Below are 27,365 nucleotides of genomic sequence, written 5' to 3'. Positions count from 1 at the left end.
CAGAAAGCATCTTTCAAACAGACCCTTCTCCGCCAAGTGTTCCTGACTGAATGGCCTTTTTTTTTGTCTTCTTTTTTTGCAGACTACATAGAGTGGACATCTTTGAGTCCAGCTTGAATCCAGATTTGAGTCACCATCTAGCCGGCAGTGAGAGAGAGAGAGGAAATCCCATCATGGTCACCTGTCCTCCGAACGCGCAGCTCCATGCGACTGCCTCTTCTTCAATCACTCAAACACTGATCACAGTTTTACTAGAAACTCCCCGGGGTGCAAACACAAAGGTGAAAATGTGATTTTTTTTTTCTTTTGTGGGCTCCTGATGCATCTTTTTTATCTGGAGGACCTTTTACGGGGAAACTAAACCGCCTCAAACACATTTTTGTACAAATATAAATATATAGAGGTATATATATATATAGGAGAAACTACATTACTGTCTTAAACTGCGACCACCAGCCAGTATATACTGTATAGTATGAAGCAGCTATAAATGTAAGTAATAGTATATTTAGCTGTTTTTTAAACTGCAGATAAAGCTCCGTCGTGTAAAAAGAGACTAATACTGTCGGGTATACGTGACGTCACGCCAAATGTCCTCATCGTACACGTCAGTTTGACTTAGAATATATGTCCTGGTCCTTACATGGGGAAAAAAGCTTTTTAAACCACTGATATTTCTATGTTTATGAAGTGTTTGTAAATAAGATTTTTAAACACAACCCTTAAAATAAATCTGGAAAATGAATTTCAAATGAAAACAGGTTATTTCGACAGATAAAAACACTACATGTGTTCACAATACCAGCCCACCAGGTTGATTCAGGGACATCAGCGTTAATTCTCAGCTCTAGTTTAGATGTAAATATCATTTTCTGCAAGCACTGCAACACAAATTAAGCACTTGACAGTTGAACTAATGGGAACACTTATCACTGCCTGGCTGGAACATGTAATCATTTATCTATATCGGCAGCTAAAAAGAGGGATTTTTGTGTTTTTTTTTCAGACATAAAACACACACAAAATACACAATCAACCCCTGAAATATACATAAGAAGTGATGCTATGCCCCTCTTTGTGAACACTTGCAAAAGGTACGCCTCTTTATATCTGGACTCTTTCTTTACAACTTGCAGATAAGATGTCAAACTAGACAAGCAAATCAACAGAGATAAGTTCATACAAAGCGAGTTAAAATGAAATAAACCTTTGGTTTTTAAGTATCTTCAATAAGAACAATGACTAAAACTTAGCCTCAAGCTTTAATGTGACTCAATTTAATTCTGAGTCTTTTATATGGACAAAAATATAAATATAAATCCCCCCAAACTGATTTTAATGATATTGATTTGATAAAGTGTCCAGGCAAACCCTTGATTATTGAAGACATACAATACGTAGTCTTTAAAAACAAGTTTACAGTGTGTTGTCGTAGATAAATTAGGAGTTTTCTGTGTCTCTGGCTATAAAACTGCCATTTGAGAATGTGGCATTGTGGGTAAAGGAGTCCTTTTGTAGCTCTTTTTGTAGGAGGTGGATTGTGTAACGTCCATGAGCTAAATATAAAGATAGACATGTAGCTGAAAGCTTCTTTTCCTGTGTTTTTATCGAGGGGGTAGGTAGGATGATTACAGAGAATTTTATTTACATCATTTTTCTCTACATCATGCGTTACGTTTTTGGCAAACTTTCAGTGGACTCTTGGAAAATACCATTGATTTCACTCGAAATCTGCTCGAAACCAGTCACATTTTCACCTTTCTGTTTACCCCATGTAAAAACTTCTCACATTACTGAAAAATTTTTGGTAAGATAAGACCGAAAGTTGTAACCCAACACTGCTGTGGCAAATTCCCTAGAGGAATTTTGTCCTCCAGATCACAACGCAGGCAGGTGGCTGCAAACTCTCTCATCGGTGTTATATTTTTTAAGATTTCTTATAAAAACCAAAAACTTGCAAAAGAAAAAGGTGGGAGAAAAAAAAACAAGTTGAGTCGACACAAATAGAAGACGGGCGACGGCATCTGATCCAAATGAGCCGAACTATTTCTGTGACGGAAACAGAAAGCAACATTCCTCAGAAACAATGAACCCTCCTCATGAAGGATTTCTGCTACTGTACAAGGAGTTCAGCTATATTTATGTAGGGATACGCGCCACATTTTGCAGCCTGGAAATGCACGAGGGGATTAAAGACCAGAGAAGGGTCGCAAAATGTAAAGTTAGGAGGATTGTGCAACAGCGTTGGGAAGATGATCTGAAGTCCAGTCCCTCCTCCATTATCACCTTTACTCCTGGTGAGATGAATGCAGTCGAATAAACCAGAGAATGTATGAAAATCCCTCTGTAAAATACACCCACGCTGATGTTAATACCCTGTTCCCTTCACATACACACAGCACAACTTCTACAAACATTTATTTACATTTAAGTTTACTGAGAAAACACCGCAAAGTTCACAAACTCACTGGAATCTTTAAAATCACACCAAATCATTCAGTCTAGTCTGTCCTTCTTTCTTTATTCTTATAGTTTTGTTTTGTTTTGTTTTTTTTTTTTGTTTTTTTGTTTTTTTTTATGTAGATACAGATTAAAAAGTCAAATTAGAAGGTGTCGCGTTTACACGTCCCCAGCTCATTTTAATCTGTTTTGCATCAGGTTTAACTTGAGCAGCACTTAAAAAATGATAAAATACCAAGCTGGAAACTTCTTCTGGAGTTCTCCAATGATGAACGCTCCTGTAGCTGTTTGGAGTCTTTATAAAGTTCAGATGGAAGAACTCATTAGCTTGCAAAAGCAAATAAATGATTCAAACGTAAGAAACAAATAAAAAATCACTGATTACAAATCAGTCTTTATTCTTGATTGTTAAGGCAATGTATGTAAGGAAGCTTGAAGTGCATACACTCATGAAACATGTTCCAGCACAGGTCTTTTATACATTAAAACAGACTGTAGCACTGGAAGTAACTCCTGAAACACACTTAAAAAAACACAGGAACACATCACACTCATACATAAAGTTAAACTTCAAATAAAGGCACAGTATGCAGACTTTTTGCAATGCAATGTTTAAACCCCATAAAAACTTCTACCTTTTCCTTATTTAAATACTCCTGTTACCAAAGCCAGAGAAATCCTTTGTCACTCAAAAATACAAATCCCAATAAATTACAGTCTTTATGAGTAACTAATCTTGATTTAATCACAACAAAAAAATGTTTATTAGGCTTGCTAACGTTAACCAAACTGATCAAACCTCTATAAAATGATGGCATGTAGACTGAAAAAGTATAAACTAGAGCTGTCAGTCTGTCAAAGATAGTCAATTTGATAATTACAGTCTTTATCATTGATTAATCTTGATTAATCAAATATTGGGATTTGGATTGTTAACACAGTTCAACTCATCAAACCCCCCACAAAGTACTGACATGTTGTCCAAACATCTATGAATTAGAGCTATAAATCTATCAACGGTATTAAATTTGATAAATAACAGTTTTTATTGTTGATTAATCTTGATTATTTTCATCAAATATTGTGATTAGGAATGCTAATACCATCAAAACCCTACAAAGTATGGACATGTTGACCAAATGTATAAACCAGAGCTGTAACTATATCAAAGGTATTAAATTTGATAAGTTACAGACTTTTTAGTTGATTAATCTTGATTAATTGCATAAAAATGTGATTAGTATTGCAGACACAATTTAAACCTATTGATACACCACAAAGTACTGACATGTTGACCAAACATGCATAAGCTAGTGCTCTCAGTGTATCAAAATTATTAATTTTACTCAATCACAGGCTTCATTGTTAATTAACCTTAATTAATCACATCAAAAATTCTGATTATGATTGCTAACACCACCAACAAAACCCCATAAATTATTGGCAGACCAATCGTGCATAAATAAGTTCTGTAAGTCTTAAAAAATACAAATCACGATTACATACAGGTTTTATCAATAATTAATCTTGATTAATTGCATAAAAAACTGTAATTAGGATTGCAAACACCATTCAGACTCTGTTAACACCACAAAGCATTAACATGTTTACCAAATGTATAAAAATTAAAGTTGGCAGTCCCTAAAAAATACTGATAAATGATCAATTACAGTTTTTATTGTTGATTAATCTCAATTAATCGCATCAAAAATGTGCTCATTATGCCTAACACCATACAGACTCATCAGAACACAGCAAAGTGATGACATATTGAAATATGGTAAATTAGAGCTGTCAGTCCACTTGAAATATTAAATTCGATTAGTAACTGTCTTTATGTCGATTAACTTTGATTAATCACATCAAAAATTGTGATTAGGATTTCTTAAATCATTCAAAGTCATGAAAACACCACAAAGTGATGACAAGTAGACCAAACATTTTCTAAACAGAGCTTTCAGTATATCAGGAATGATACATTTGATGAATTACAGTCTTGATTGACGATTAAACCAGATTAATCGCAGCAAAACTAATGCTTAGGATTGCATTACTTTAAACCTACTGCAATGCCCTGTGTCTGGAGGGTCATTTCTGAAATTAACATGTTTATTTTTATTTTTTAAAGATTTATTTTTGGGCTTTTTATGCCTTCATTTAGAGCACCCACTACTCTTGACATCATCCTTTGTTATTGTTTTGATTGCGAGCCCCCTGGTGGAGGAGTTCACATACTGCACATTTGAATCGGGGTTCGCCTTTATTTGAAGTTTTACGGTGCATCCAAATAAACACATGCGCCCATATACACACAAAAACCACTCATCAGAAATGCAAATAAATAAAAAAAAAACACTAACTCCAAACACACACAGCCTTCTAAATGGTTAGACAGGAGAGAACTGATTCTAAAGCCTCAATCTGCATAAAACACTGTTGTCATTATTGACTTTTAATTGGCTTTTTGGAGCTGCACTTGTTGCTTTACTCAGAATTTGGGAGCCAAGCTCAATATGAGAGGATTTCCTGTGCAAAGATGCCAAAATAAGAGCGGCCCAAATAGAACCAAAAATTAAAGGAAGATTTTTTTAACACAGCTTCTGATATAAAATCCCAAGAGATAAAGACACATTAAATTGGCTGAACCATCTTTCACTGGCATTTAGAGCCATCCTAGTGTTTAGACTTCATCGACAGAGTGTATTTGTAAAAACGCACCTGCAGATTGGGGCTGTAGACGTCCAATGGCGGTTTGCAGCCACTCTCCTAAGAAAGTTCTGGTTTCAGTGGAGCCGTGGTGACTGGTGTCTGTGTACAGTACTCGATATTTGTCCATCTGTGATTTTACTGCCCTCGGCTTCAGGAGTAATGTATCGGGGGGGTAAAGGGGAGGGAGCGGGAGATAAAAAGTATTGTAGTGTTTTGTATTATAATTCTGTCTGTTCTCCAGAGGATTTGAACGTTGTTAGTTTTTGTCGCTTTTATCACTATGAAAAAAAAAAAAAAGAAAAAAGTTGAACCAAGTTTTTATTCTCGCTTTATTTTTGTCTGCTTTGTTTTGTTCTCCCTCCTGTGACATGGAGGTGAGAACAGATGCCATCTATCATCTCTGTTATATTACTGCTCTGTCTCTCCTTGTGTTGTGAAAGGCTTTCTTGTGCTTGATCAAGTTCATGACAGGAAATTAAAATTGTTACAACTTGACACCTTTTTGTGTCGTGTTCTTTAACAGTGAAATTAAATTCTTTAATGTTGGTTCACTGATTAGTAAATAGAGTTTATGGGGAGTCTTTTTCCACAACTGTTTATAGAGCAAGGGCTCTCAACCATTTCACCCTGCAAGCCCCAAAATAAAGGTGTCAGAGACCGGGACCCCCACTGTACCTGAGAATGGATGAACATAGCCATCAACATTGAGGAATAGTGTGCAGACAAGGCCGCCAATGGGGTGGGGTAAAGGGGGAGTTTTCTGGGCCCCAGCCAAACCGTGGGCCTATGGAGGTGAGCTGTGATATCCGCATTGTATTTTTTAACCTGAATAATAACCACTCTTATCAAAGCAAGCAATATCTTATTATAAATTTTTACCTTAGTATGCAGCCTTCTTAAAAATGTAAATATGTTTGCTTTAAAACAAAAATGGGTTTAAAATGGCAAAAAAATAGAAAAAGTAGCAGAAACAGGTTATAAGTGGCAAAAATTGGTTAAAGTTGCAAAAAAAAGCTATAAAAAGTGGTAAAAGGGGTTAACAGTGGTAATTTTGGCTTAAAAGTGGCATAAAGGGTGGTGAAATGGCATTAAAAATTAGGACTAGTTGGTTTAAAGAGGCAAAAATGGTGTGACGGAGGCAGAAAAATAAGCAGATAGTGGAAGAAATGGGTTAAACTGGCAAATCGTCATAATAAATGAGTGAAGTGAAATGTGGATAAAATGAGCATTCAATGTGGTGAAAAGGGCCTATAGTGGCAACAAGAATTAGTTTAGAAATAAAAAAACAGGTTAAAAAAGCAGTGGAAAATGGTTCAAAAGTGACAAAAATGCCTTAAAAGTAGAAGACATGGGCAGAAAAGGAGTTGGAATGGGATTAAAAAGTGGCTGAAATGGGTTTGAAGTTGCAAAAATGTTTCAAGTGGTGAAAATGAATGGGGAAAACAGTGAAAACAGATGTGGCAAAAAAAAAAAAAAAAAATCATGGCTTTCTAATTTGAAACCAAATAAAGCCATAAGGAAACACTCAAATTTTCTAATTTGAAAACTGGTAAATTTCAGTAAATGAAAATTTAGAACTGATATTTTAAAGATGTAAACTTAAGAGAAAAAAAATGAAAATTTCAATTTAAAAAACCTTAAAAATATATATATTTTTAAATTTGTTTTCTCAGAACTATTAGAACCAAATCTTAAAACTGAGTTTTTACTTTAAATATTCATGAAAAAAAAAATAATAATTTTAAATTTCTTACTTGAAAACACATGAATTTTATGAGAGAAAAATATTTTGACTTTCTCATTTACAACCTAATAAACCTATTAGAAGTAAAACTCCAACTTTTTCTTTTTGATTCTGGTACATTTTCAAGGACCAAAATTTAGATTTAAAGTTGTGAATTTCTGAGAAGGAAAAATAAATTCTTCTAATTTAAAAGAAATAACTCTATATTTCTGATTTTAAACTTATCACTTTTTGAGAACCAAAATGTATAATTGAGATTTTAAAGTCTTAAATTTGTGAGAATACATTTTACTCCTTTCTTATTTAAAACCTAATAAAGCCATAAGATAAAACTCTACATTTTTTAATTTGAAATCTCATAAATTTGTGTGAACTAAAATTTATAGTTGATCATTTAAAGTTGTAAATTTATGAAGAAAATAATTCATGAACAACCAATTTTAAAACTAAGAAATTCAAAGGAAAACTCCCATTTTTTTTCATTTTAAAATTTGTAAATTTCCAAGAACCAAAGCTTAGACTTGAGATTTTAAAGTCAAAGATGTATTTATTGTATAAAAAAAGTATTTTCTAATTAAAAAGAAATAAATTCATGTTTCCCATTTCAACTAGCTAACTAGTCAAAAGTTAGGAAAGGTAAAAATTTATGAAAAAATTAAAAACTAATAACTTTAAAAGAAAAATACTCCAAATGTTCACATTTTAAAACTCATCAGTCTATGAGAAATAAAAGACGGAGAATTTTTCAAATTATAAAATTGTACTAATGAGAAAAAACTCAAAATTACGAGGATTATGACAGAATGTTTGAGAGAAGTTTCAGAATCATCACATTATCACCAGCATCCAAACTTCTGAGAAACTTCTTCTAAGAAGAAAAGGCGCTGTCACCATGGAGACGACTGATGGAGCCGGGGTTTTCTGAGTCTAGTTTCCCATAAAAATACAACTTTATGACGTCAAAAGTTTCAGACTTTTTAAACTTGAAAACTTTACAATATTACTCGTAAGTTTTTGGACTTGTTAAACTAAAGAAGCATCGACCTTCAGAAGAAACTCTCCAGCAAACTTTGAGTCATGCTCTAGTCATGATGCTGCTACACTGTCTTACTTCACTACTGGATGCTGAAAACAGCCAATCAAAGTGGAGTTCAGCAAAGAGAAGGATTAGGATTCAGAAAAGAGAAAGGGATTTGACATTTCAGAAGACCACGTCTGTGACTCACTGGCTGAGGAACAGGCCTCTTTTGTGGGTTTAACGGGTTGATTTAGTTTGGTGAGGATAGCAACGTTCACGTGAGAGATTAACGGTGAGATTTAAGGACAAAGTAGCACTACCTTGGAAACCGCCAAGTAACAACAAAACCGTTACGTAGTTGGCTCTGATGCCTCCCACACATTTATGATGCATTTATGATGCAACTGTTTAAAGATTACAGAGGTGAGCCACTGAAGGTACAATATAGCAGTTCAGGCTAGTACCAGCACTATAAATAGTACAACCCTGATTCCAAAAAAAGTTGGGACAATATTGGACAGGGTATATAACCTTTAAAGCAACAAAATGCTTTATAGGATATGTAGCTCTTTACCCTTGCAGGATTTCTTGAGGGGGCATGGGAGTTTGCTCATCCAATCTACATGTGTTTTGTAGATTTTGCGAAGGCCTATGATCATGTCCCTAGTGAGGTCATATGGGGGGGGGGGGTACTGCAGGAATATGGGGTCCCAGGGCCCCTGAGACGAGCCATCAGGTCCCTGTATGACCAAGGTGAGAGCTGTGTCTGCGTCCTCAGCACAAAGTCGGACACGTTTCCAGTACATGTTGGCCTCTGCCAGGGTTGTCTCAGATTCTGAGCTGGGGGGAGGAGGGTTTCCGGTTCGGGGACCCCAGAATTTCATCTCTGCTTTTTGAAAATGATGTGGTTCTGCTGGCTTCCTTGGCTGGAGGCCCCCAGCACCGTGGGGAGCAGAGCTTTCAGCTGCTCTGGTCCCCAACTCTGGAACTCACTCCCACCAGACATCCAGAACATTGACTCTCTCCCTCTCCTTCAATCCAGACTCAAAACCCACCTGTTCAGAATGGCCTATTCTTTATAATTACTTTGTCCCACTTTATACTGTTTTCTTTTATCTACTGTTTTTATTGTAAATAAAATGTAATATTATTATTATTATTTATGCCACTTTTTAACCGCTTTTCACCAATTTTTTTCTGTCCATTATTGCCCCTCTTTACCTTGCTCAGCCAGTTTTTGCTGCTATCCCATTTTCGTCTAATTTAACCAATGCTGAAACTTTTCCCCTAATTTTTGGCCATGTTTAACTTTTTTTCTTTGCCAATTTTAACTTTGCCAGTTTTTTTTTTTTTTTTTGTCTGTCTCTGCCCTTTTATTTCTTTCTAAGCCTGTTTTTGCTGCCGCTATACCATTTTTTCCACTTTTAACACATTTGGACATTTGTTGTGTTTTTTTGGGGGGGGGGGGGGGGGTGCAGTTTTTGCAGTTAATAAATGTATTCTTTCCTTAAGGTTATTTCAATTCCTCCTATTTTATTCTTTGACATCAAAAGATCAAGATAAAAAAAGGATTTTTATACAGAAATGTCAGGCTTCTGAAAAGTCATTTCTATGCACTCAATACTTGGTTGGGCCTCCTTTAGCATGAATTACTGCATCAGTGCAGCGTGGCATGGAGGTAAGCCATGATCATCAACAATTCAAGAAATAAAGGCTTAAATATTTCACTCTATGTGTAATGAGTCTATATAATAAATAGGTTTCATTTTCTGAAATGAGTGACGAAAATATTGAACTTTCATGATATTCTAATTTTTTGACATGTACCTTTAACTGGTTGTGACTGGTTGGATCATGAGATTACTGATTTCAAGTACAAACTAGAAACTTCAACGTCTTTGACATTTTGTGTAAGTGACTTAATTTTGTCAGGGAACATCCAGCAGAGGCCTCACTGAGCAGCCTTCATGCTTAGTTTCTATGAGGACAAACAGTGGCACAGGTGTGGAACTGCTTTCCCTGTGGATGTTTGCAGAGCGAGTCCCTGTCTGCATGCTCCAAGAGCAACACTCCAGCCCACATTATGGACAAACATCCCAACAGTTCAACAGCAGCAATGTGGGAGGCACTTTGCATAATGTAGGTGTTTCCTTTGTTTCACTACGCCGACACCCCGTACTCCCCATCCACCCACATCCATGTCTTTTGATTATGCCACCTGAGGTCTTCCCCCGGAATTTCATAATGCAAATTAGAAAAAAGAAGCTGAAGAAGCAGGGAAGGATTTCCACACCTATGAAAATTGATTGCTATTTGCAGATGCATTCCTTCAGTCTTTATTTTTAAATCCCTGTTGGCCCATCCCGCTTCGACATGTTTGATCTTGTTGGCTCCCTGTGCTTAAGACTGATGCTGGTGGTTGTAAAAATCAAAAGAGAAAGCACTGACTCACTGCCATGTGTGAGATATTTCATCATCATCAATCAAGTTTTGCTTTGACACTGAGTGCATAAAGCAGAGTGGGAAAGTCAGATAGCCCCCAAGCAATATAGCTGTTGTAGCAATACAACAGCATTAAGAGCTGCCCACCTTCATAATTATAACCAAGAAGCAAAAAGAAACGCCTGCATTTTCATCAGAAACATATCTCTGATCTTTACTTCTGTAGGTTCAAGTCAGATCACGTCAGTCCTATTTATAAAACTGTGAAAGGCATGATTCAGAATATTAAACCAAGTGTTGAAGCTGTTTCTGAATGGTGAGAGTGTGGGAGTCCAGGAGAAGTTGTGCAAGATCTCCTGGTCTAATGTACTCTTGTGAGGCCTGGATGCTTATTGATGGCCAGAGGCACCAGCTGGACTCCTTTGTGACCCCTTAGTCCTTGCAAATCCATGTGTCTAACGGTGCATCCCCCACTGAACATGTCCAAGTGGCGATCCGCTGGAGCTCTGTGCTCTGTTCTCTTCTGTTGCCTACTATCTTTTTGGCATTTCAGGCATTGAGAGAGAAAAGATGTTAAAAAGTGCTGAAGCCTTCCAGACTCATGCTGCTCCAGGCTCCCAGAATGCTTGGCGAGTAGCTGGCGTCCACTGGGGGTGCAAACCAGAATCTTTCATCACTTTTAAAGGGGCAATATGTACGTTTTCTGCTTTCACACTTCCCATTTTTGAGTATATAATGGTGCGCACTTATCCCAAAGTGAAGAACCAGGCTATTTATTTCTTCCTTGTTCGCCTGTGTAAGCCTGTGGATTCATTTATCTGTAAAGAGTTCGGGCCGAATTTTCCGCAAAATCTCAATGGATGTAACGTAGGGTGCTAAGTAGTACATGCGCCCCCCCGCTCTGTTTATACCCGGCTAAGGCGTGTAGAATGGAAAGAAATGGCAATGGAGAAGGCTGCTTCCAGGAGTAAAACGACTGGCTAGTACAACACAGACATCCACACAAACTCAGCGTAAACATAAAAAAACCAAGATAGTTTTATCTGCTGAAGCCCGCCAAGCTAAACAAGAGCTTGACTGACGCAGGGGGAAATCGAGGGTAAATATCGGTGGAGCATTTGAGAAACGGAGGGAGCTTCGCTCTGTGCTTGGGATAAATACCAATCCAGAGATGGCCGTCTTTCTGTAGAAAAGGTAGGGCATGATTTCAGACCATGAAATACAATGTGGTGTTTTATGTTCAATAACACGTATGCTAAATTACGTTAGCTTGCTTACAAAGATGCTATCCAAACACCACGAATGTCACGTTGCTCATGTGATCACCACATCAAGACCTGGTCATAGCCAGCCTACAGGTGCTCTCAGTAAACTTGAATATCATAAAAAGTTGATTTATTTCAGTTATTTAATTGAAAAAGTAATAAAAAAAACTTAAATTTAGTATCCCTGAAAATTAGAGTATATTATTTAAAACCAATAATAGAAAACAGAAATGTTGGACTACTAAAAGTATGAACATGTCCAGCACTCAATACTTGGTCTGGGCTCCTTTGGCATGAATGACTGCAGCAATGCGGCGTGGCATGGAGGCGATCAGTCCGTGGCACTGCTGAGGTGTTATGAAGCCCACGTTGCTCTGATAGTGGCCTTCAGCTCTTCTGCATTGTTGGGTCTGGTCTGGTAGAGTCTCTGTGGGGTTTGCTGACTGATCAAGCACAGGGATACCATGATCTTTAAACCAGGTGTTGATACTTTTGGCAGTGTGGGCAGGTGCCAAGTCCTGCTGGAAATTAAATCAGTATCTCCATAAAGCTTGTCCGCAGAGGGAAGTATGAAGTGCTCCAAGGCCTCGTCCACACAGAAACAGATCAGGTCTGTACGCAAAAGTTTTATGTCGGATCGGTGTTTCACCCACACAGAAACGGCATTTTGAGTGACTGTAAATGATACTTTTTGTAAACAGGTCCCAGAGAGCATAAATCTGTAAACGACTACCGTTTCATCTCCATGTGGATGGCTATCCACATCTTTCTTGAAACGATTACGTCACACGTAGCATATCTCCCCTAAGGCGCCTGTGCGCATCCTACCAAAACATTAATGGCAGACTACAGGGTTGTGTTCGTGCTGCAGAAGCTACTGAGCTTGTTATGGCTTTTACAGCAAAATCTGATGCTCTGTACCACCACCGTGAAACGCATACACCATATGTCCTTAAATCCAACACTGAGAACAACTAGAAGGGCACCTAGAAGAAAGTTTGTGTCAGTTTTCTGTGATCTCCTTCTTCTCCTTTGGTGGATTTCCTTGGCAGCATTACAGCGCCACATACAGGCTTGGCATATGCACTACAGTGTTTTCAGTCGTTTCAGTGGTTCCTGAAACGACTCTGTCTTTACAGAAAACGTTTTCAAAACAAAACGGCAATATCTCATTTTCATCTCTGTGTGGACGGAGCCTAAAACTTCCTGGTAGACCTGCATTGACCTTTGACCTGATAAAACACAGAGGACCAACAGCCAGGAGATGACATGGCTCCCCAGCTTCACGGTGGACCTTAAGCAACTTGGATTCTGTGCCTCGCCCCTCTTCCGCCAGACTCTGGGACCTTGATTTGCAAATGAAATGTACTTTCATCTGAAAAGAGGAATTTGGACCACTGAGCAACAGTTCAGTCGTTTTGGTCCTTAGCCCAGGTAAGACGCCTCTGACATTGATTCTGCTTCAAGAGTGGGTTGACATAAGGAATGTGACAGTCGTGGTCCATGTCCTGGATCTGACTCCAGGACATGGACCTGGACATGGACCACTCTTTGGGAAGCTCCCTAAAATTCTTGAATGGGCTTTGTTTCACAATCCTCTCAAGGCTGTGGTCATACCTGTCGTTGGTGCACTTTTTTTTTTTTTGACCTTCCATTCAACTTTCCATTAATGTCCTTGGATGCAGGGCTCTGTGAATAGCCAGCTTCTTTAGCAATGACCTTCTGTTTCTTACCCTCCTTGTGACAGAAGGCCTCACAGCTGACAATGCATATCAGGACAAAAACCAAGCCACGGGGTCAAAGGAATTGCCTGCAGAGCTCAGAGACAGGATTGTTGACAGGCACAGATCCAGGGAGGGCTGCAATCAGGACTCTTCCAAGAGCTGGTCACCTGGCCAAACTGAACAATGGGGGGAAGGATCTTAGTAAACAGAGGAGACAAAGAACCTGATGGTCACTCTGACTGAGCTCCTGGATCAGCTTGGCTTTCATGAGGAGTTTCTTGCAAACTCCACATGGGCTCGACTGCTCATTGAAAAGCTGTTGCATACCTCATTTTTAGTAAGGTTTTTGAATTGATAGTTTTTAAAAAGTATTTAATATAGAATAGAGGGGATTTACCGGAGATTTTATTCATACTTATTTGGCTTGTTTGGATAAAAGAAACTGGGCAAGCAAGAACAAGATTCAACAGGAGCTGTAAAACAAGACAATGTGGGAGGCAACAGGCTGCAGGCTGCAATACGTCAGTCCACCGTGCAAAGGGAAAGCCTCACGTGTGGGGGCATGAAAGTGGGGGCGTGGGAGTGTCTGGGCTTCCCAGAGTCAAATTCAAGGGAATCTCTGTATCAGAAGCTTGTGATCTCCCGATACACTACACTGGGAGTTACTCTCGAGAGGTTTAAGTGCGGTTGTTGTGGTTTGTGGTATAGTAATCTGCCCCATCAGGATGAAACAACACAGTCAGAGTTTAAAAAAAAAAAAACCAAGGTGAGTAGTGGTAAGTAATGCATGCATTTGTCTAGACTAAAATTGTCTGGTTTTTGAATAAAATCCTTCTTTCACTTTGACAGCTGAGATAAGCTCCAGAAATGGAAACAAAAAATAGATCATATTTCAAAGTAATAATACTTGTTAGCAATTTGCTATCCCACAAAGAGAGCTATTTCTCCCCAAATCCCAAGCTAATGATAACATTTGCTACTTAAATGGAATATTAGCGAGCAAACACCTAATGTCTTGTTCGTATTGTGTAAAACACGCAGTGTGTTGTAAATTGCATACTTGTTTACTATAGTACAGTAGACTTAAATGCAGTACAGAGCACTTAATTACTTTTATTTTTACAGCAAACTGTATATAGATATAGACATTAGGTGATTGTAATCAAAATTAGACAGTTATTTTCACTTACTATTAGATTTGTGTAACTTGCATGTTTCGCTTACAGAAAATGAGCTCCCAATGCATCACATATTAATGTTCTACCATATTACTGTTAGCTTTTTATATTCTTGAATGCTAACATTAAGACAGCTAAAGAATGATCAAACTCATTCATTTTTACTGGAATATAGCCAGGTTTCCTTTGAGTTAAAAATGCCCTAATAGTAGTATATACAATTATGATTAACAGAATACATCACACAAAAACACACAGTTATGATGTCATTGTTTTGCTTTTGGCCTGAGACAACCGCCTACATTTTCCCCTCCCCTCTCCAAATGCAAATGTGCTGTTTAGTCATCAACGCTGTGATACAGAAGAGAATAAAAACAGCAAAGGTACTCTGGACAGGTACACACAGGCAACTCTGTGAAAGAGGAAACCAACCTGCCACTCAGACTTCACACAAGACAGCAGACGGTCTCATCCCGCCTCCAAGGCATCTGCTTCAGCATGAAATTCACTCTTCTTTTGGTGAGTACTGCCAGTGTCATTGTAACATTATGTATTGCACCTGTGGCTCTTGAATTTTTGCCCTTTTAAAGAGTTTTAATGCCTAAGTTGATTTAAAGTAGAATACCTAAAAAGTGCTTCTGCTTTGGAGGAAAGGCTAGAAGAGGAATGCATTAATGTAAAAGCATGAAAAAGTAAGGCTTTTGTCTTTTAAACATTATTTACTAGTCTGTTTTTGGTTCGGTTGGTTTTGCTTTGCATGTTAATGCTTTGAGACATTACGAGATGTGCAGACCAGATGTAGAGTCCTAAATGAGCCTCCCACCAAATTATATTATATTATATTATATTATATTATATTATATTATATTATATTATATTATACTATATTATATAGGTATATTTTGGGCCAGTCCAGTTTATATTCTGGTGCATATGTTGAGTTAATTCAGTTCATATACTGGGTATATTTTGGACTAGCCCAGTTTCAGTCTTGGATATATTTCGGTCTAGTGCAGTTTATATCTTGTGTTATATTTTAGGCTAGTCAATTTAATAATCTGGGATATATATTTTGGACTACTTAAGTTTATGTTCTGGGGTGTATTTTGAGCTATTACTGTTTATATCCAGGACATAATCTTTAAGATAAATTTTAGTTTAGCTGAGTTCATATCCTGGGTTGTATTTTGGGCTGGACCATCTGATATTCTAGGAAGTATTTAGGACTACTACAGTTTATATCCTGGGGTATATTTCAAGCTATAAGAGTTCACATGTTTTTTAAGACAGTCCAGTTATATCCTTGGTTCTATTCCTTGCTTGCCAGTTTTATCCTGGGTTATATTTTGAACTAGTTTAGTTTATATTCCACTTTTATCTTGTGACTAAAATGCATATATTGGGGTATATTTTGACATACTAGTTAACATCCCAGGGTATATTTTTGAACTAGTCCAGTCTGCATCCTGGGTTATTTTTTGGGGGGGGGGCTTGTCCAGATAATAATATAATTCTGTGCTAACCAAGTTTTATACTCTGGCATATTTTGGGATAGTTTAGTTGATATCAGTTTACATCTAAGGGTTTATTGTGGATTAGTCCATTTTATATCTGAGAATATATTTTGGGCTAGTCTAGTTCATAACCCGGGTTTTTTGGTGGGGCTAGTCCATTTTATGTCTTGGGTATATTTTGGGGTAGTCTGTTATAAATCCCAGGGCCTAATTTAGACTAGTCCAGTTTATATCCTGGGCTATATACTGTACCAGTCCAGTTTATATCTGGGGTTTTATTTTGAGATAGTACTTCTGTTATATTTTTGGTCTGTCCCGTCTATGTCAAAGGGATACATTTTAAGATATTCCACTTCATATCCTGGTTTATTTCCTGAGTTTAGTATAAGGTGGTCTTGTTTGTAAACTGGAGTAAATGTGCGCTTGTCCAGTTTAGTACATTTTAATATCTATTATGATATTAGATTTACCTGTCATGCAATCCTTCTGGTATTGTCCATATATGGGATTAAATGCAAATAAATAACTATAAAGCCGATTATTTTTAAATGTTTGAAAACTGGCACCGAAAAGGAACACTTCAATGTTAACATACTGATTCCTGCTTTATCCATACTCTACTGCAGTTCCACCTTCTGTGATGGTCTGAGAAAGTTTTAATCAGTGTGGTGTGCACGTACATTTTTCCAACAGATTACTGATTTTTCAAAGGTCATTTTTCAGTCGTTTGTTTGGTTAGAGTGGCCTGCAGACTTTCATAATGTGTGACTTAATGTCTTTATTTTCATTTCCAGGTGTTGGCAGCGCTGATGGGGACAGTATACGGCAGCCCTATCTGTAAATACCCCTGCTCACTAGCTACTAACATTACCCTGGTACAGTTCCAGCACGTGTTGGACCTTCAGCACTCTTCATGTGCACCCTGGACCATCAAGTGAGTTTACTTTCTGGTTGTTGTTCTAAAGTTTTAAAGCCATCTGTGATGCAGACATTTATAACAAAGAGTCATCAGGCTTTTTGAGTAGAAATATTTGATTGCCTGCAAGGCAGTAATTGCCAGGGCAGGAGGCTTGTTATGTGTTATGTATTGTCTGCCCTCCATCCATCTGACCTAATGTTGTGAATGCAATATCTCAATGACACTTTTAGGGTTTTCTTCAAAGTTTGTAAAAATATCCACTCAGACTTGTGGATGAACTGAGGCCATTTTGAAGGAGCAAGATCAAAGGTCACAGTGACCTCAAATGTTGTGAGCGCCACCTTCAAAAATGGGTTAAAAGTGGCAAAAATGGCAGCATGTCTTAAATTGGCAAAAATGTGTAATAAGTGGCAAGATTTGGATTAAAGTTGCAATAAAAGGGTGGTAACAATGGTTAAAATCGGTTATAAAGTGGCAAAAATTGGTGAAAAGTGGCAAAAAATAGGCTTAAAGAGAAAAAATTGTTTAAAGAGGCAAAGAAAGGGGGATAAAGCAGCAAATATTGTTTACAAAAGGGCAGTAAAATGGTGAAAAGCAGTTAAAAAAGTGATGAAAATGGCTAAAAGTGGCAAAGTAGGTCTAATATAGAAACAATTGTGGAAATATATCCAAAAACAGTGATTGACAGAGGTTAAAAAGTGGCAAAAACAATTAATATGAACATCAGAACCCACCAATAGCTACACTCCTCAGCTCCAAAATAAAGTTACTGTTTACTAGCATGCTAGCACCAATGCTACTGGTCCAACGCACAAGCATTGATATCATCATATTGTAAGATGTTTTCTTTGCTGATACATTTGCATGTCTTTGTTTTCAGGAAGAATTCTACAGAAGGCAGGGAGCCCGAGGTCATCCAGCATGCTGTATGCAAAAGCTGCACTGTGGAGGGCATGGTCGCCAAGCCCATCTTCCTCAAGATTTCAGTCTACAAGACGGTTCGACACAACACCAGTTACCACTGGTGCAAGTGTCCCTACAACCTGGCAGTTGGCTGTACCTGTGTCAGTCAACAACAACAATAACAATCGTTTAGATTTAGGTGCTGTCGCATTAGTTAGAGTAACAGTAGCAAAACTAGCAAAGGGAGCGGTTATTAAATCATTATGACTAGTTTTAACAAACGGTTCCTTTGGAATCACCTTTTATTTTCCCAAAACCTATTTTAATAAAATGCAATATAATTATATTTTTATGATAACCTATCCTTTATGAAAGGCAAAACATTATTTCATTTTATAAATGTTTATGACCACAGGTATGTCTGTGACATTACTCTGTGACATTTTTATACACATGGTGACTTTTCTCAGAACAAAATGTTTTTAAGGGTATTATTTAGCATTATTTTCTTTGCATTTATCTGCTTCTCACATGGATCCATTGTTATCATTAGGACAATATTATTCTGATGTATTCGTAAGCTTTGATCATAATGTGGAAACAAAATTTGGTGCTATTAAGGAGCCCTTTTCACACATGCAGCATACCCAGAAAATGTCCTGACTGGTCTGGGAGGGGAAGACATGAGGGGGGCTAGCAGAGAAAATTCAGTGTAAGGTTTTGGAGAAAATTCAGCTGGTTGTATTCACACATGCAGCTCATTTTGGTAAATTTAGGAGATTTTCAGGGGTTGTGTGCAAGTGTGAATAGGGCTATAATCACAGACACAAACATGTACCAATTAATAATAAGTTAAGAAAAGGATTGACATTAAATACATCAATTGTTTACTTTTTGTAAAAGTTATTGTGTGATCTGACACTGAGTGCCAAGGACTTTGATAATTATGTTTCAACTGTGGGGAGCTTTCTGTAATTCTTTTCTGGTTAGAAAATATTTTCTGTTTGGTCTGAGACCACATGTTTGCAGAGTCTGTTTACATGATGTGATATGCATTTTAAAAATGTATCTTAATCTGTAATAAAAAAGTAATACTTGCAGGCTAGTAGTGTGCTTTGAATTTTTTAAACATTTATTTAACCCCAAAAATTCTCACTGAACTATAAAAATCTCTGTTACAATGTAGCCATGGCCACCAGACATCAGACAATAATAAATCAATCAAATCAATTAAATGTGAAATGACTCACCAGATAGACTGTTTCATATATCCATTGCATAGAATATATCTAATATTCATCTGGGCAATCTCCCATACAAAGTGTTCGGTAAGGGCAGGACTTTTCAAACAACATCTTGAAGGTGATTGGATGAACATTCTGTCTGTCACATTCATTACAGGCCAATCAGAGCAACAGGACAAAATAAGATATTAGGCATGCGTGGCTCCGGTAGTAACCTAAGCTTGACAGTTAGACGCTGTTGTAATTTATGAACAGTGGAGCTTGTTGGTGAATAAAACTCATGCCGAGGCCTGTTGGGAAAAGCACAAAAAACATCTCTGCCAAGAGAAGCTTTCAGTTTGGCTGTTTGCTCTTGTTTTGATAAAGAAATGTGGCCCAGTTCTGATGAAGCTGCCACTATACTAAAGCTATATCTGAGCTAATCGCTACACTGGAGGCAGCCATTATATTCCCTGGCTTACAATACAGCTAAGCCTTGCCCATAACGATTGCAAACTCATGCTGAAGCAGGTTGGGAGAAGAGCAAAAATATCTTCTAATTAAAAAAGCTTTCAGTGCTGTTCCTTGCCCTTAATTTGATAAAGATACGTGGTCCAGTTCTGATAAAACTGGTGCTATACTACAGCTACATCTGAGCTAAATGTTACACAGGGGGCAGCCATTACTATCAGCTTCTAGTGCAAACTAAACCACAACCATAGCTACAGCCTGATTCTCCTCAAATGACACTGATTGATCAAGGGCAATTTCAGATCTGGCAGTCGTTTCAGATTGGATCTTTTCAAGATGGATGTGCCTGAAGACAGACATGGAATCTGGCCAGTCCATCTGCTTTAGAAAAAAGAAATCTCCAGAAATGTAGTTTATAGAACAACTTTGTTACATTGACACATTTCAGCTTGTACCCTTCATCAGGGAACCCGTTAAGAGGCTACAAGCTGAAATGCGTCTGTCTAATAAAGTTGTTCTCTAAACTACAAGTGTTGCTGAGGATTGCTGTTACGTGTAAGACTTTCTTCATCCTCCATGCACCTTGGAAGCTGGTGAGGTTGTGCCAAAATTACTGACTTCAATCCATCTGCTTTGCAAGGTTAGATCAAATTATCCTTAATCATGGTTTTAAAGTCATTCAAGTCAATGAAATAGTGTTGTTTAAGGCAACTCTGTAGCCCATACCATTAAGAAAAGGTATTCACAAATGTACCACAACTTTTCAGACCAAGTACAAATACTTACATTTGGGTTGAAACAATAACAAAATACAAATAAGAATACTTATTAATACCTTTATCAGTGCCCCAATAAATCCCTAGTTGGGAACACCTTTTTACAGATGTTTTCATGTAAATCTATTTCCCATTATGGCACAGTGGTGTCTGCTATGTGTGATGAAGTATTTTCTCAGAACACATCATCATCAGCTTTTTAAATTTTGTAATATTATTTTTAATTATTGATAAATTAATCATTTTATTTTATTTTATTTTTATTTTTATTTTTTTATCGTTACTTCTGGCTGGCTCCCCTGTTGTAGTACCTGCCAAATTCCAGCAGATGGCCACGTCATACTCACAGACAATATTTTCACTTCCGGGTTGGATCCTCTCCCTTTCCTGTCGGCCATTTATCGCAGACGGTAGGTTTCTGTCGAGCTCTCGTGTTGAAAATGTCTCAAATACGTGTTATTTTCTCACGATGCTGTAATTTTATTTTAGTTTTATTAATTTAACAATTTTTTGTAGCTGTAAATTAAAACTGAGCCGTGTTTCATGGCTGAGGTTTAGTGTAAAGAGCAGGCGGTTGTCGGGTGTCTAAGCAGCCACATGCTGCCGTAATGTTAGCTCCGCATGCTAACTGATGTGCTAGCCGGCTAACTGAGATGTGTGCTATGCGTTTTGGTAAATTAGTGGAAATATTTTGTTAATCACAACCAATGGATGTCTTACATTGTTTCGAGGCTTGCGGCAGTTTAATAAACTGTCTATTCGTATGTGAAGCTCTTTAGACAGTCGGAAAACTCACAGCAGCGACAGATGTCGGTAAAACTTGATTTATTTTTTGTCCTCCAGGTTTGTAGGCGACTTCCTGATCAACCTTCAAATATGCAGAACGACGCTGGTGAATTTGTGGACCTCTACGTCCCACGTAAATGGTGAGTAGTCTTCTACAGGTGCTGGATAGAGGATGGATTAAAGGTTATATCTGATGGGAGCTAAATTTACTTTCAACACTAGTGTACAAACTAACTGAGGCTGCTCGCACATGTATGAGCCGTTTTTCTGTGAAGAACAATATAATTTGGTAAAATAAGAAAAGAAATACATGATTGTTGACCGTATCTGTGTTTTGCAGCTCTGCTAGCAACAGAATCATTGGAGCTAAGGACCATGCCTCCATCCAGATCAACATTGCTGAGGTAAAACACAAATATTACATTATTTTAATGTGTAAACGGCATTCTTCATCTGGCTTGAACCCTTGTTAAACGTGTTTTATGGTTTTTGTGTGTTTCAGTGTTCAGTAGTGCTTGGGTAAATCTCTGAACTCACTCCTGTGTTGATATTTATATGGGTGCATTTCCTTTTAGACATGAATTAAAGTTGATGAGAACAAGAGCTGAGGTGATACTTAAATAAATCAGGGGTGTCAACCTCAACCACCCAAGGGGCCGGATTCTGGATTTAGGTCTAACCTGAGGGCCTAACAGGGTCAACGTTAAACCATAAACTGTCAACTCATTTTCACTAGTGATAAATTATGGGCAAAAAAACTTTTGAAATTTATAAAAAGTCAAATTGACAAGTTTAAGAGCTCAAACTCTGATATTAGTAAAATTGAATGAATGAGTTCAAAAGGTAAAAATGTTATAAAAACATTTTTTGACCTGTAATAAGTAAATATTAAGATAGAAAGTCAAAATAATGAGGTCAAAATATGAGTTCAAATCCTAAAATCTGAGCCCAACAGGTAAAAATATGAGATTAAAAGCCAAAGTTAAGACTTGGAAGATCAAACGTGATGAAATTTTACAAATTTAGTTAAAAAGTTGAAAATGTGACTTAAATTTATGAATCAAAAGGTCAAAATTTGTGATAAAAGTTAAAATTATTTATTGAAAAGGTTAAGTTATGAAATAAAAAGTCAAAATCAAGTTTAAATCGTAATTCTGAGATGCAATATTGAAAGTATGAAATGAAAATCCACATTATTTTTCCCCACATCCCAGACTTTTTATCTGATAAATTTTTACTCTTTAGTTTTTCAGTTTTTTACGACTGAACAAGGATATTTTAAATCATCAAGGTTAAATTTACATTTTTATAGTGGATGAAATCTGCAGCCCTAATACTGGTGAGCTAGTTATAATAGAAATATGATATGAACCTGTGGGCCGGGTGTAACTGTATCACGGGCCAGATTTGACACCCATGACTTAAATGATCCCCAGAGGGTGACTTTGAGTGTTGTAGGGGCGCAAAGACAAAGTAACATTGGATTATAAAAGAATAGAAAAGGCAATTAAACAGGATTAGAAATGTATCATTGAAAAATAGCGTCCACCTGCACATAATGTGGCACTAGCTGGTGTTTATCGGTTATGTTCTGTTAATTTGCTGCTTGCATCTGGGGCACTTAACTGCTGAATTAAACAAGATATTTCTTTTCTGGGTAAACAAACTGATCCGTTTCCATGGTCACACGTGACAGAGTTTAAGCTAGAGTAAGTTGTGATTAAAATCTGCGCAATGGTTACATCTGTATCAGAAATCGTTTTAACATTTTTTACTTATAGTAAACGTATCATTTAAATAATTGTAAAAGTACAGTAATGCATCACTACAGGATGCTTTAAGTCTCCTGTGCTATCTTTGCTGCTCGTGTAATTTAACATTTGTAAAGGCAAAGTAAACAAACCAATTTCTCATACTGCACTTGTTAAAATTTGTCAGTGATTTATAAGTACCAAAGTTGTTTTTAAGGGGGTTAGGGTTAGGTTAACCCTAACCCTCTACAGGGCTGTATTAATAACCAGTCAGGTTTTGTTTATTAAGTGATATCAATCCTCATAAATAATCGACATGTTTCAACACCACCCAGCATGACTAGCTGCAGTTTTCTCATGTGCAGGACTTGGTTTTAGAGATTCTGTCCTTATTTTGTGTTTCTCTCTTTCCTTTGCAGGTTGACAAGGTGACTGGTCGCTTCAATGGTCAGTTCAAGACCTACGCTATCTGTGGAGCCATCCGCAGAATGGTGAGTCTTTTTTGTTGGCTTTCATAAGATAATGAAATGTCTTTCTGAGGGGATGGGTTGCCTGAAAGTTTGCAAGGATCTCAGTCATGCTGACGGCAGCAGTTTAAATTCGCTTTTTTAAGCATCCAAAAGTCGTTTACCTGTAGCTCAAAAGCAAAACAATAAAATGTTGCTTTTTTTTTGTCTTTGCCTGTTATGTTTGCAAATTTACTTGCTAACTTCTCATCTCAGAATGTGTGAACACGGGCTTTATTTACCCTTGCATGCCTTCATCGCAGTGCTGCACATGTCATGTTATTTTTCTTTGGTCATGTGAAACAGTTGAGTGTTAACTGTTTACAGTTGAATCTGATCGAGCTGCAGACTCTGCTAGGTTAGGGGGCAATATGGTGACTCAGCTTGTTAGTATTGGACCTGTTGGTGTTGACAAGTTAGCAAGCAGCTAACTGATTGTATGAACACAGAAAACACACTAATCACTCTTACAGCTTTGTACATTTTGTGTAAGTAAGTAAGTAAACTTTATTTGTATAGCGCTCATGCCCAGTTAAGTGCTCAGGATGTGGAGCATGTGCAGAACGCTTTGTTCAATTTGGATCTAATTCAGGTGCATACATGCAGGAGAAAATTAACCAACAGCTGCTTTTTCTAGGAACAAGTCTTCTGGCTTTGAGGAATTACAGTTTGCAGTGATAAAGTGTTAATATGCATCTTGAAGGTCCTGTTTTAGTGAGACCAGCACAATAATCGTGACTTTTTCCCTAAATGCTTATGGTTCTAGTACAGGGGTTCTCAAACTTTTCAGCCCATGACCCCCAAAATACAGGTGCCAGAGACCAGGGACCCCGATTATACCTGAAGCATAGTGGAGCACAGCCATGAACATCCAAAAATAGATGTTTGCAGATTTACATCGTTAGGATTTTATAAACATTAGTTTGGTTTCAGCATAAAGCTTACCAAATTACCTTGTTTTTATTTAAATTTTAAGTAATTGTATGCATGTATCTTTAGAAAAATGGGTGATCCATACAAATTCAGTATCTTGTGATAGCATGAATGTATGAAAAAGCCAAAAAAAAGTCTGCACATGTGGAAGCTCTTGATAATCCAGCCACTCCTAGGAAGGTTCTACACAGTTAAGAGTTTTCTCCATTTGTGGATAATGGTGCTCACTGTGGTTTACGCATTTATCAACATCCAGGCTTGTCTTGGGTCAACATGCTTTTTCCAGACTGATGACCAGCCTCCTTGCTTTTTTAAAAAGATTTTTATTTTTAGATCAGGCTTCCACTTAGAAATTGTTTTAGCTTTTAGCTAACAGCATCAAAGTAGCTTAAAAATCTTGACCAAAACTTATTTTTCTGTGTTTTACACATCGTTATTTAAATTGTAAGGTAATTTGTCGGTTCTGCACCTCCTACATGACATCCAGTGTCACATGTAAGATTCAGGGAGGATTAATTGTTTTATTGAGATACTTAAAGGAAGCGAGTTAAGACTTAACCACTCCTTTTGCCCTTAATTTAAAATTCTGAGCCTTTTTTCAGCAGTTTTTCTTTTAATCTAAGACCATCTTAACTTGATCCCAGAGGTTCTTCCTATTCTAATATCTAGTCAAGAATAAACTCTCGATTAGACTGCATGTGTTTTCTGTCCATTTGAAGTTAAACTGAAAATCTTTAGACTCGAGTTTTTCCTGGGAACATCCCTGGCAGATGTCTTTGGTGACAGTTGCACTGCTGCCTCTGTCATGAGTGAGGATCTGATAAACACAAAGCTTTTGTGCTGATGATTTTGTTTTTCTCTTTATAGGGTGAGTCTGATGACTCCATCCTGAGGCTGGCAAAGAACGACAGCGTTGTTGCAAAGTAAGTCTCGATTATTCATCTGTAATCTTTTTGTAATGATGTGGTATTGTACAGTACACTGGCATATATCAACAAGGATGACCAAAAACTGTCAGTGAGGCATTTTAAGATGCAGTATTGTAGTTTTTTTTATAGTTTTAGTGGAAGCAAAGTTCTGCTTTAAATTTGATTTGTTTTAATTTGTTGTCCAGTAATGATTTTGAGAAACTACTCTGTATAAACCTCATTTTTGGGACAATGCAGGAAGGATGTATTTGGTTTGAATATTTATTTTGACTAACACCTCTCCTCTCTTCCCTTCTTGCAGGAACTTCTGAGGAGTTGGAGCTTTGGAAAATTTGTACAATAAAAATGTTTAAAAAAAAAACAAAACACTGTATGACTTTCTATAAATCTCATCTGTTGATTTACAAACAGATTCAGATGATTTCACACAGCTAACATCACCACTAGTGCCATACCTACAGTGCTGTGGATAAGTATTTAAAGCCTCAATTCTGACTTTTTTTGCATATTTTTTAAACTTACAGATAATCAAACTAATGTTTATATTACAGAAAGATTTGGATAACCGTGACCTGGATGAATGAGAACCTACGCAGATAAAGATAACTCAAGTGAATAAAAAATGCATTTTTTAAAATTATTTTATTTATTATGGGAGAAAGCCATCCATACCTACCTGGCTCTATGTAAACAAACTCATGTTCCACCTTTGGAAGCAACAACTGCAAGCAAGCATTTGTGATAAATGGCAATAAGTCTTTCACATCTTTGTGGAGGAATTTTGACCCATTCTTCTTTGCAGACTTGTTTCAATTCAGCCACATTTTTGATCGTGAACATCCAGTTTTAAGGTCATGCCACAGCATCTATCAGATTTGAGTCCAGACTTTGACTAGATCACACCAAAACTATTTTTGAGTCCATTCAGAGATGGAAATGCTGTTGTTTTGGATCATTGTCATAAATACATTAATGGTATAGATTTACTAGCAAGCACTGTTACAGCGTAGAATCTACCAAAGACAAATATACTTTATTTTCTTTTATTAAGTTGATATAATTGAGCAGCATCCATTTAAAATTTGACCAAATGCTCACATTGTTGAGCACTTAATTTCTGTGTATAAATATCTACAGCTGTTAACCCTTTTAAGGCAATTATATGATAAACACATTTGAGACCTCTGTCTCAACAAGCTCAATTTCCTTAAAAACCTGAATACAATCAGATGATAATGATTAAAAAAAAGGCCCTCTAGTGGATTGTCAGTTACTAACGTGCCAAATTTTCCCCATATTTATATTACTTTGTAACAAATTCTATACATTTGGCATTTTTTTTTCCTTATTTGGATTTCAGAAGATGATCTCCGTTCCAAGAAATGAGAGTTTTCTTGCTGTTATTTGAGGTATCAGGCTTTAAAGGGTTAAACAACAGAGATGAGTTGATACTGTCATACAAACCCAGGATTGTAAAGTTGCAGTAGTGGTATTGGACACTGAAGAAGCACAAAGTTAAAAACTTCACTTGTACTATAGAGAACTGTATAGTACGACGGAGTATTAGGCCACACGAACAGAAAAAAATTAAAAATTGAAAAAAAATTCGACTGTACAAGAAAAAAAGTCGTAATATTACGAGAAAACCATAATGGATGGCATCATTGATCCACTAACATCTTTTTAATTTGTCTTTTAAGCTTGGTACTTTTCCAAGTAAAATGAAGGTTGCTAAAGTCATCCCCTTGTACAAGGCAGAAGGCAAGTACCAGTTCACCAGTTACAGGCCCGTATCTTTACTTCCACAATTTTCCAAAATCTTAGAAAAGCTCTTTGTTGCGAGGCTGGACAGTTTCATCGAAAAACACAGTTTACTCATGGACAGTCAATGTGGTTTTAGGACAAATAGATCAACAGCACCAGCATTAATGGACTTAACAGAAGAGATCAAAAGCGCTACTGACAGTAAGAAGTATGCTATCGGGGTATTCATAGACTTAGAGAAAGCTTTTGACACAATAGATCATGATATATTACTAAAAAAATGGAACAGTACGGCGTGAGAGATGTTTTGAACTAATTAAAGAGCTATATCAAAGACAGGCAGCAGTTTG

At 37.1% G+C, this 27,365-nt stretch overlaps 2 protein-coding genes across 2 annotated transcripts in view; both read left to right on the top strand.

The window, feature by feature from the left end:
• LOC121517405 (cryptochrome-1-like) overlaps window positions 1-5,664 on the top strand; it is a 58,164-nt gene extending 52,500 nt beyond the window's left edge. The window contains exon 15 of the mRNA XM_041799130.1: window positions 83-5,664. Within this exon, the coding sequence (XP_041655064.1) occupies window positions 83-91 (9 nt within the window). The 3' untranslated portion in view covers window positions 92-5,664. The remainder of the gene's footprint in view (window positions 1-82) is intronic.
• A 14,991-nt stretch (window positions 5,665-20,655) lies between these two features.
• Window positions 20,656-25,694, top strand: rps21 (ribosomal protein S21). The gene is made up of 6 exons (XM_041799858.1): window positions 20,656-20,756; window positions 21,190-21,272; window positions 21,473-21,536; window positions 23,303-23,374; window positions 25,190-25,245; window positions 25,553-25,694. The coding sequence occupies exons 2-6, from the start codon at window positions 21,223-21,225 to the stop codon at window positions 25,560-25,562; spliced, it is 252 nt and encodes an 83-aa protein (XP_041655792.1). The 5' UTR covers window positions 20,656-20,756; window positions 21,190-21,222; the 3' UTR covers window positions 25,563-25,694.
• The last annotated feature ends 1,671 nt before the right edge of the window (window positions 25,695-27,365 follow it).

The sequence above is a fragment of the Cheilinus undulatus genome, linkage group 11 (genome assembly GCF_018320785.1).
Source record: "Cheilinus undulatus linkage group 11, ASM1832078v1, whole genome shotgun sequence".
Lineage (NCBI taxonomy): Eukaryota > Metazoa > Chordata > Actinopteri > Labriformes > Labridae > Cheilinus > Cheilinus undulatus.
This window is presented reverse-complemented; position numbering and strand designations above follow the sequence as displayed.

Bases quoted from the DNA above. Each gene is read 5' to 3' on its own strand.
- rps21 (XM_041799858.1), top strand. From the start codon at position 21,223: ATGCAGAACGACGCTGGTGAATTTGTGGACCTCTACGTCCCACGTAAA. The intron at 21,273-21,472 runs GTGAGTAGTCTT...TGTGTTTTGCAG, and splicing joins CTCTACGTCCCACGTAAATG to CTCTGCTAGCAACAGAATCA. The intron at 21,537-23,302 runs GTAAAACACAAA...TTTCCTTTGCAG, and splicing joins TCCAGATCAACATTGCTGAG to GTTGACAAGGTGACTGGTCG.